The sequence below is a fragment of the Eleutherodactylus coqui genome, chromosome 3 (genome assembly GCF_035609145.1).
Source record: "Eleutherodactylus coqui strain aEleCoq1 chromosome 3, aEleCoq1.hap1, whole genome shotgun sequence".
Classification (NCBI taxonomy): domain Eukaryota; kingdom Metazoa; phylum Chordata; class Amphibia; order Anura; family Eleutherodactylidae; genus Eleutherodactylus; species Eleutherodactylus coqui.
The window spans coordinates 146,348,787-146,360,051 of NC_089839.1; the positions used below are offsets into that span (position 1 = coordinate 146,348,787).

At 36.9% G+C, this 11,265-nt stretch overlaps 1 protein-coding gene across 2 annotated transcripts; it reads right to left on the reverse strand.

Moving 5' to 3' along the window:
• Positions 1 to 1,834: 1,834 nt before the first annotated feature.
• SOX10 (SRY-box transcription factor 10) lies at positions 1,835 to 10,408 on the reverse strand. 2 transcript variants are annotated; one of them, XR_010791210.1, is made up of 5 exons: positions 10,215 to 10,408; positions 7,016 to 7,422; positions 6,336 to 6,589; positions 3,599 to 5,860; positions 1,835 to 3,101 (listed from the first exon to the last, which is right to left on the reverse strand). XR_010791210.1 is itself a non-coding variant. In XM_066596246.1 (4 exons), exons 2-4 carry the CDS (start codon positions 7,399 to 7,401, stop codon positions 5,184 to 5,186), a joined length of 1,317 nt encoding a protein of 438 aa, XP_066452343.1. In that variant the 5' UTR covers positions 7,402 to 7,422; positions 10,215 to 10,408; the 3' UTR covers positions 1,835 to 5,183. The 2 variants fall into 2 exon arrangements, 1 of the variants encoding a protein (XP_066452343.1); XM_066596246.1 differs by having other exon boundaries at positions 1,835 to 5,860.
• Between the last annotated feature and the right edge of the window lie 857 nt (positions 10,409 to 11,265).

Genomic DNA, 11,265 nt, shown 5'->3' on the forward strand with positions numbered 1-11,265 from the left:
CGGTTTCCTATTAATTTCGCTATTAAAAAAAACACCTGAGAGAAATGCATAAATGTGTAAAAAAAAAAGCATTTAAAAAAGCTTGTAAAAATGCATGAAATTCATTGTGCTTTTCACAAGCTAGAGAAAAGTACTAGAGATGAGCGAACGTACTCGTTTAGGGCTATTTCGCAATTGAGCATCGCTTTTTTCGAGTAACTGCCTACTCGGGTGAAAAGATTCAGGGGGCACCAGGGGGGCGGCGTGGTGGAGCGGGGGTAGCGTGGGGAACAGGGGGGAGTTCTCTCCCCCCCTTCCTTCACTCCCCTCTGCAACCCCCTGCTCACCCCCCGGCGCCCCCTGAATCTTTTCACCCGAGTAGGCAGTTACTCGAAAAAAGCGATGCTCGATTGCGAAATAGCCCTAAACGAGTACGTTCGCTCATCTCTAAAAAGTACCATAAAAACTGTGAGGAGGAGGCCTTATACTTGAATGCAGTGACTGGCTTATGTTCTCCATACATTAACAGAGCAGCCACTATCATAGACTATTCACATGCATATATAGAGTAATAGTGTCATGAAATTTCTATGTATGATTAAATTGTGCAGCATTAAGAAGCATTTTATGCACTTCATGCACTCCAATGTTTGCTGCACATAATGGGATTATACTGTTTTCAGATAAGTGTACTTTAGCTTCATATCTGGCCCATGTTTTGTAATATATGTATGTTTTCACTTGGTCATATTTTTCATGGCTGTTTTTAAAAACACAGCAAAACCTATTTTTTTTCCATTTTTGCCTCCTTGTTTCTATTCTTCTCTATTGGCCAAATACGGATTAGTATTTGACCAGTTGTAAATAAAATATACAGAGATCAAATACTGATGACATAAGATTGTAACGTCATCTTTAACAAGTCCGTAATACAGACTTGTTACGGTCCGATTATCTGAAACTGGCCTACTATTGTGACTCAAAACCATTGAGATAGCACTGCAACTTTAACTAATGATTGAACACTTCTGTGCGCCTCTTGGTTATAATCATTTTGTAAAGCTGGTAATTATGGTTTTGCTTGTGAAAAACGTACAACATTTTCTGGTTTGCACAAAGGTTTCCAGCCTGCAGTGCTTACAGTTTTGTATTGAGTTATATTAACTTATTCTATATGGACACTTGAATATTTTTATGAAATTAGTCCGAAAACACTTCAAAGGTTTGTTTACTGGTGAAATAAGGGACGGACAGACATGTTGTTGGTAACTGTGAGGTTAAATTTGGCCAAATAGGGTTAATTAGCTAATCAGGCCAGCGTCCCACAGCAGAATCCCTTAATCATATTGGGGATGTGAAATTTCATCCGTGCAGACGCGGCTTTGTGTGTAAATCTGCAGGAGCAGTTCTGGCTTTTCCGGGGTCAGATTCTCAAGAGTCTATTAAATAGAGCCTTTGTTTTCCAGGCTGAATGATACGATCATGAGGAACCGGAGACTGTTGGATTGGTCCTGGGGAGGGGCTGAAATGGGAGGGAGCACAGAAGACGCCATATTTAACCCGTTACAATTCTCATTCTATCAGAAATTGCTGTTTGTGTATTAATGTACTGTATAGCTTTTTTTGCTGCTCCCCCAGTCTTGTATGTGATTGCCATAGAAATTCATTTCCTTGCTTTTAATAAAGAAAAGTGGAGAAGGATGCTTGTTATTATGTTATTGTTGAGTCTTCCAGTTTGGTTGCCAAGTTATATGATCCGCATACACAGAGATGCAACACTTTTGTCATACACTCTTCCAATCATACAGTCAACTACATCTGCTCTTCATTGGCAATAACCTGGCTAAATGAAATATTTGATGTTAAAGGTGTTTTATTAGTTTTTAATAAATATTTCTGCCAAGCTAATACTCTTCACTATACTAGCTACCTGTAGTATGTGGCTATAGTTTGCTCCTATGGTAGTTATTTGTGATAACCATGTATTTTGGGGAAGTTTTCGTCTTATTAGCATATACGAACAAAACAGTTTTGGTTTCACAACATTCGCACTCGATTCATGGCACCAAGCTTATGTGTCCTGATCACTAACATTGATAGCCAACAAAGTATTCACCAACTTGACTATTAGGTGTTTAAAACAAGCTTCTGAGCCTGGAAAAGTAAAGATGACCCCAATAGTTCCCAGACTACCTGATGCACACCATGCATTAGTATGCATCAAAAGTCTAAGATGCTACATGCTCTGACTGGCCAGTACTGCCACGTGAGGTGGTGAGTTCTCATTCAATGGGGATTTTCAAACAGAGGCTGGGCAGACATTTGTCTAGGATGATTAAGTGGATCCTGCATTGAGCAGGGGGGTTGGACCTGATGACCATGGAGGTCCCTTCCAGCTCTACCATTCTATGATTCTATGGTCCTGGGCAGCACTGGTCAATTAAAGCAGCATGTAGTGTAAACATACACTTTGTGTACCAGCTACTCAGAGAAAGATGCGGCCATCATTTTTTCAGGACCAGAGGGTCGTTTTAATTGAAATGTAATGATAATAGTATGATGTTTTAGGGATGTTTAACTATCATCTTAAGCGTAGTATTAATGCATGAGTGGACTGAAAATATAAGATACAATATCACACTTTTTAAGGCTCTAGGGTCTATGATCTACAAATAACTTTAAAGAAATACTTAGAATAATAAAGGAATAGATCATAATTCTGAAACGGAGTATGCACAAAACCTAGGCCCTGTACTTTGGTGTGGAATTTTTTGCGACCTCTATTAAGAGGTTACCCCACTACATGTCCCATTTATATAGGTAGAAAAAGACACACATCATTAGATATGGTCAATTAGAAACAGCCAAAAGAAAATGAGGCAATGTAGGACATAGTCCCCTCTTTTTTAAAAACTCTATAATGTTCTTGTTAGATTTTAGCCTTTTCTGACTCTTCTACTATCACATATATTTAACCGCTACCACATTCTGGTTCTAAACATATTTCCAACCCCGTAATAAACAATTTTGAAGACACCATTAGGCCCTCAATCTCATTTTTGTTGTCAAAGGCACTGAGAGAGGAGGAAGTTCCGTGCCTGACGTCAAGTCGCTTCAGGTTCCTATGATAAGAAAAAAAATAAAAAGCAAATCAAATGTATGTAAAGTATTACATTGAACATTCCAGAAAACTTAGCTTTTTATTTTTTATATATTTATCTTGTATATGTTTATGCACAATTAAAAAGAATGACATGTCAGAAGAACTGGGTAAGATAGTATGATATTTACATAAATAAGATAGATACAGTTACACATAATGAGAAAGAAACGACAAACATTGAAAACGAAACCTTTAGCTGAATAAAGACCGATGGAGGAAGGGACAAAATGTTGTTATACACTAGGGTCAATCTGGGCATAGGACAAAGCATCAAATAACTTAACCCCAAATGGGCTCATGGATTTCTGTCCCTCTTCATTTCAAAAACCCCAAAAATTGAAACAAAAATGATTAAACCAAAGTCTCCCGAGACATTATTTGGTATAAAAGCACCTGTCTCGCCACACCTGTCGAAAACAAAAATATATATATTTAGATATATATTTTTATATTTACATATTGTCTTTACTGCTTCCATTTTTTCATCCTGATAAACATACTTCATAGTATCCTGTTAAGAGAAATGTCAGTAAATAGTGTTGTTTTAAGGGAAAACAAAATGGCTGCCATAAAAAAATGTATGGCTAAATATGTAGTGCAGGGAAAAGCAGAGTCATCTGCCTTCTGTACTATCCCCTTATGTTACTGAACTCACTTTATCTCTTGTACACATATTTTATGATGGTATGCTGGAATTAGGTAGCCAAATGGGCTTGTATCAATGCTAGCACATGGAAATGCTAGACAACTACAAGAATATTTTGTGATTATGTTTGCAGCTATCACTGACATTCTAAGACATTATAAAAATATGTAAACTTCCACACAAGGTTCCTGATTAAAGACAGGAATATATTTCGAGTCTGTAACTGGTTTGCTACTTATGAGAAGTAGAAAGCTGTTACATCCATTCTACAGTAGAGGGACTGTGAAGCCCAAGTGTATCTATTTAAGGCAATTATTTGATCAAGCTTGATATCGTATTTTGTTCAGACTTGCTTTTCTGTACTTCCTCTAGGTCATGGTGACACAACTACTCCTAAAGATTTATGTAGGAAGTGGACAATCCGGGTATTATCCATTCAAGACCTTGTAAAGAAATATCAGTACCATGTTTTCGGTAAACATGGCTATGTTCATTCAGAATGCATACCATTAGCAATACCATGTAGACGAAGTAATAAAAATGCCATATTGTTTCAGACATTTTCTGAGCATTGCACAGTACTGTGGATGAATATGCAAGCCAAATGTTGGCCATCTCGAGGCACTAAACATTAACTCCAATTGGAGCTATTTGTCACCTTATTGCGTTGACCACTGCACAATGAGTGGAATACTTTTCAATGAATTATCTCCTGCCTTCACTTGCTCTAGTTCTTCAGGAATATTACGATGCAGCTCTGTTTGCTCACCATTCATGCAGATGGGATTAGGAGAGATAAAACTAGAACTGTATCAGATTTTCCATCATAAACTAATTTGTATCTTAGTATGTTGTGGACAAGTGACTTGGAGGATCAGAGAATCAGTTTATTCCCAAGATGTTAAGTTGATTAGTGATATATGGACTATCCCTTCTTTCAAACTGGTTAGCAGCCCAGGCCAACTGGATGAGAATGTCAAGCTGCTTTCAGACAGATATTTGTGTTTTTTGCAACCATTGGCTGTACATAGTCAATTCTGCCAGCCAATCTGGCGCCTAAAATCAAAGCCACTACAAAGTCAGATGTTGCAGCTTCCTCCTCTAATATGGGAGACACTAGTTCATAATCAGTGTATAATCTTTATTCCCTTCCCCCATCCCTGCATTGCCCTGCTATTCTAGCCCACCTTTTTTACACTGGAGTTTGTTTTACTTAAGAGAATAGGCCCATTTTTCCCTGGTCACCGTCTTTCTCAGTGGCCCGTAGAAACCAGTTACAGTTTCCTGGTGCTCATGGAATCCGGATTCTACCTGGGATTTGAGCTGTTGGAGGACCCCATCGGAGTATGGTTCTCTCCGAGAGAAGTCCCTCCTTTGCCTGTTTCTCTGTAATTCTCATGGTCTCGACAGAGTGGTGTAGACAGGCTGTTCCCAATGTGTTGGGCTATGTGATGGAGCCACACTAGGTGGCTCAGAAATTGCAGTATAAAGAGGACGCTGTGGAGGGCCCATATAGGAGAATGCCGAGTAGAGCCCAGATGTCTGACTAGAATGGCTGTAATAAGAACTTGTTGGTTGGTGGTCTGAGTAGTCGAACTGTGGCCTTGAGATGGAAGGGAAGGCTGAACCATAGTGTGGCAGCCCCAGTGAGGTGTAGGTCAGCTGTGATGTGGACGGTTGCTCTGTATAGTGGCTGGTACTTGAGTTTTCCGTCTTCACCTGAGCTTTTGAGTCTGCCACATTGGGAGCATGTTGCTTTGCCAGGGCCCAGGCTGAGGGACCAGCAGCTAAAGCTCCACTAAGACCATAGCTGGAAGTATAACCCCCAATATGACTTGGGTGTGCTGCATGACCATTAGGTGGAAGGTATTGATCAAACTCATTGACATCAAATGGCTCCATATTGGACATAACATCATGGCTTATTTCCCCAATATCAACGTTGCCAAAATCAATGTGTGGTTTCCCTCCATCTGCAAGAGAGCGAGATCCATCTCTCTTTCCTTCAGATTTTCCACCTTGAAGTTCTGTTTTAGGTGTAGTTGGTGGGGTGGGAGGACCATGACTTTGTCCTAAAATAAAAAAGTATGGATATGCATTGTTAGAAAGTGTAATATAGCAAAAGTAGTAAAAAAAAAGTTAATCTTATATTGCCCACATTTTGTGTTTTTTAATGCTGATATAAATACTAATGAGCATAAAGTAAAATACAACAACTTTCAGAATTATGCATATGATCATAGCTGGTTTATTTCTAAATTGAGATAGGATATTGTATTAATTATCTCTATACAATTATATATCCTAGAAGAAATAGTTCTGTACTTGACATAAGTGGAAGTCAAAGCTCTGTGTGACGTGCCCCACAGATGTGTCAATGTACAAATCGCAAAGAGTTACTTATCTGTAGTCAAGGAATATATTATTATATTGGTAGTATCAGGTGGAATATTGTATTTTTACTTTGTATCTCTGTATAGTGATGACCATATTATGGAATTTGGTGTAAGATTTTTACATTAAAATTCTAACTCTGATTTCTATTACCTGTGGAGTGTTCTGAGTTCCCATCGGACATAGGGGAACCATGTCTATGGTCCAGGTGTGAGTTTTTGTAGTGGGCCTGTATGGACGCAGCACCTCCTTCATTTTCAGAGGAGCCATCTCCCTCACCAGGGGTGGGCTTTCCATTTTTTCTTCTACGAGGCTGATATTTATAATCTGGGTGGTCCTTCTTGTGTTGCATCCGCAGTCTCTCAGCTTCTTCAATGAAAGGTCTTTTATCATTTTCATTTAACAATCTGTGAAATGAAAACAAAAGATGTAAAATTTTAACCTCAGGTCTTTGCAAGACGGTTTTTGTCGTACCATGTTGACCCTCAATATCAGTAGAACGTTTGTTATAGTGATATCTTTGATTAGTTAATACAACAAGCTGAGAGTGCACTGTAAAGCTATTACTTTGACTATAAATGCTAAAAAAATAATTTATAGGATGGTACAATTATGCAGTATATAAACTGTGAAGTGATCTACTTGCTTCAACAACAGCCAGATGAACAGCATAAATAATGAGCACGAATGAACCAAAGGATATTCAGATGTGCAAAATTGCAATGAAAGAAAAATCAATATAACAATTTTTCAGAGAACAAAGGAAATACTGAATATGTTTAATTCTCTGAAAACTCTTATTGTGTTCCTTCGGTCTGTACTGGAATTCTTACCTCCAAAGCTTGCCAAGTGTCTTGCTTAGCTCTGCATTGTGTAGGTGTGGATACTGGTCAGCCAACTTACGGCGAGCAGCTTGTGCCCATACCATGAAAGCATTCATGGGTCGCTTTACATGTGGTTTAGACTTATTGCCACCATTGACCCTCACTGGCATAGGAACTAATGTCCAATCATAACCACTCAAGACTTGGGAGACAGCTTCACGAATACAGACAGGAAACCTTTCATCTTCTGAATCCTGCTCTTTCTTCACCTTTCCATCTTCATCATCATCTGGACCAGAATGGGCATGAGATGCCAGAGGCTCAGGTGTTAGGGAAGGATCTTCAGACCCAACTGGGCTCATCTCAACTTCTGACAGGCTCTGATCGTCACTCATGATGAGTCTTTTACTAGGAAACTGGAACAGTTAACAATAATATTAGTATAGCATTTGCCCTGACGATAGCAAATAAAAATATGAAATGCTATCCAAAGAAAAGAAAAAAAAATACTTCCAAGTGTTGAAGGGGAAAAAGTTTTTCCCTGAGCACTTATACAACAGGATAAAAGTTACACAAGTCAAATGCATGCCAAGTTTCCATCTACGGTGTTTACAAAACATCATAGCAGAATGTAAAGCAAAGAACCTTTGTGGTCATCTACAGTTACAATGTTGCACATGCTCGTACAATTTAAGCTTGACTTTAAAACATACAAGTAAAGTAAATGACCTCCCTGATAATCCTGTTAGGTGGTCATACTTCCTATAGTCACTTCTAAGAACTTACCCTAAAACTCTGCAATCAGGTTATTTTTCCAAAGAAATACAACAGACTATTCGTAATTTGGGTGACTTCATTTTGGACAACTGAGAATTAACATGGCATTGTCCATGGCTAGTCCCTATATATACTGCGTGAATGCTTGTAGCTATAATCTTGGTACAGAATGTAATTAGTAACCACATGAAAACAGATTCATACTGAGTTAACAAGAGGCATATAAATCCTTCCTGAGATCTTTATAAGCAGGGCAAAAGGGTTTAACAAAATCTCGACAAATTGTACATTGGTTTTGTAATAATTGAACTGTGTAGTGACTATTGTCCTAATAGGTTTTATCCATTTGCTTGTTGGAAATAAATACTCTTATTTTGCTATTGCTTTTGATACTCAGTTATTTTTATTACAGATTCATTTAATTACAAAGGATAAAATACAAGAAAAACTAATACTGCAGAAGGAGCATGACATGAAAGGATATAGCCAAACTTCAAAAACAGAACTATGTTCCTTCTCCCATTAAATCTCAGCATAGGCATGAATCTATAGTACAATAGCACTATCCATACGTAACCAGACGAGCTGATTCTAAAGGATCATAATATTGGTATGAAATGGATACACATCAAAGGTGTCACGATTTCATTCATTTTTGCTAACATACATGATTTAGGAAACATGGGGTTTCTATAGGTATTGACAGATAAACAGTGTACTAAAATGTTATCTGAATTAAGACAATATTAGGTAAGGATTCAATTAACAGTTATTACAGTTATTTACTTGGGTATGTCTGGTGGATATTATCGTTAACAGTGAAAAAGACAATAGACCAAAGTTCTAAATAACTGACCGCTCTACAATAGTTAGTGCTCCGTTATTGAGGTTTTTACAGATGCATACAGAAATTGTCCCATTCGATAACGTTTTGACTACTTAAACAGTGTCTTCATCTAACCTTGAACTATCCCCGTTACACCTTTATTTTGTACTTACAGACATATTAGAATTTTTAAGTTGTATCCACATTTATTAACCTCTAGTTACAGTATTCATGCCAATCCACATTCAATTACGAAACAGGTTTAAAGTGTTAGAATATCATACTACTAATAAAAATACTAATTTTTGGAAAGAACAATCACAACATGATTATGTTAAGCCAGCAGATTGCATTCTTAATTACAACAAGAAGCTCCAGTTCCTATTTTATCACATCCAAATAAGGACACAGTTGTTTAGCCCCTGAACCAAGAATTAGAAACTTGTGCAACTTCGGATATAGGCTGCACATTCAGGTATATGGTGTAGTTGTGCAAATCAGAACTTCTAATGTTTCATACTATACTGACAGCAAGTCAGTGCAAGTATCTTCTTGACTTTGACCGTAAATTCTGCACTCAATAAACATTTTTATACTAATTATATCATCTTACTGCAATGTTAATTCATTTTTAAACTACTTTTTGCTCTTCCTAATATATGAAAATTTAGAAGAAAGAAACAAAATCCATAATCAACCAATCCATAACTAAACAGGAAAAAGATTAGCCAATGTATGCATCTAACAATGTGAAATGTTCATATGTTAAGAAGAAATATACATAATTACATATAAAGAGGAACCGTACCACAAAATAAAAGGCAATACATTTCTGCTTTGCCAAAAATATAAAACTAACATTTACAGCAGAAGAAAAATTCCAAAAACGAAAGTTTTCAAAATACATTAATATTTTATATGGTCGTTAATTTGAACTTTCTTTGAGTTACTTAGTCCAAAATGGTGACTACTGACCATGTTTCCAAAGCAAAGGAATAAGAGCAAAATATACTCTACTGTACATGTAGATTCAAAATAATATACTATTTTGTAGTATTGAGAATATGAAGAAATCGAAGAGACCAATAAAAACAACTTAAGAGAAGTCGTATGAAATAAAGATGCAAATGAACTATAGAAAATGAAATAAAGTCTTATATTAGATGAAACACCTCAAGGAAGAAACTAAATGACATTTTTGAAAAGATAAAATGAGAGAAATTAAATATAATGAATATATGTAAAGACTGATTAAGTATTAAAATAACAGCATAACATATAAAGTAGATGGAAATATGAGTAAAATAATGAATAAAAGAAAAACGTAAATTGTTACTGAATGTAGGCTCCTAAGAAATGAGATTAATTAGTTCAAAAAAGAAAAATGAACATTTCTGCGAAAAATAAAAAGGGAAATGTGATGAAGAGTTAAAAGTAAAGTGATGCACCATGTGTAGTATTATTAGAAGGGAATGCTATAAAAGTAGTATATAACAAGTAGTAAAGTTAAGAACTGATGTAAATTACAGTACTGTAGTTTAAAGCGAGAGTGAATATAAGGCTAAGTGAGAGGCAAAGCAGGAAGAGTTGGAATGCAGAACGTACCTAGTGAGTCTTAGTGGTAGGAGGTGTGCTGGCTCGATGCTGTGTCAGTAATAGAGGCTCTGTTCTCCTATCTGAATGATGCTCTGTTCGCTGCCCTGATCACTTCTCCCCATGCATTTAAGGCAAAGCATTTCTCAAACAGTCCTTGGCTCTTCTAATTGGCTACAGCCAATGTAGGGGTGGGGACTAAGACGAGACGTACCTATTTCTGCCAAGAAAATGAAAACAAAAATACGAGATTCTCCACTTTTTAAATGGCCTTTAAATATTTTATGGGTTAAATCTTAAAGCCTTCAATACAACATTCCTTAGGTAACTATAATAACGTATTATCGTTATATATGTACTAAGCTGGTAAACCGCTCATTACCTTTACTATTATTCCAGAAATGTTAGAGGAAATTCCCAAGAGCATAAAACTATTAAAGATTCAACATAACTCACATAGAACTCTTCATAAGTCTACGTATATACTATACTGCTCAATGTTCCAACCCAACCAACATGCTATATATAACCACTGGAATTAATGCATTCTATGCTATTTACTCACTGTACCCAACTACTCTCATGCATACTCTGGTAGCCAAGTATTTTTGTGTCCAGTACACAGCAGAACCATTGCATGTCCTCTTGCTTCTGTACAACTAATCCTGAGTTACAGTGCTCACAACACCTCATTCATTCACTTCTAATCCAAACCTGATTCATTAATCCACGGATCTTATTCTCTGCTTTGGCACAGCACTAAATACGTAATATAAACACGTATCCTGTGTACACCACACACATGTGCCTACACAAATTTAACTCTGTTGCAAGAGAAATTTCTAGTAATAACAATGCTACTAGAATATCATAAAACATGGTCAGTAAATTAAATGTATTCCATGTAGTTCTGTTTTCAATTTTTTTTTTTAAAGTATAGTCCGAACTGCTCGAACTTAAAATATACTTTTTCGCTGATATGGAAGCACGCTACCTTGCATCCATATTTCATTAACTTGGGACACAGAGACTTTCCTAGCCTTTTTGCTCAACTTAAAGGCCC

What these genes read in the sequence shown, in the direction of transcription:
- SOX10 (XM_066596246.1), bottom strand. Translation starts at nt 7,401, where the DNA reads ATGAGTGACGATCAGAGCCTGTCAGAAGTTGAGATGAGCCCAGTTGGG. An exon ending in ACACTTGGCAAGCTTTGGAG is followed by an intron (nt 6,590 to 7,015) that starts GTAAGAATTCCA and finishes TTCATTTCACAG; the next exon opens with ATTGTTAAATGAAAATGATA. An exon ending in GAACTCAGAACACTCCACAG is followed by an intron (nt 5,861 to 6,335) that starts GTAATAGAAATC and finishes TTTTTATTTTAG; the next exon opens with GACAAAGTCATGGTCCTCCC.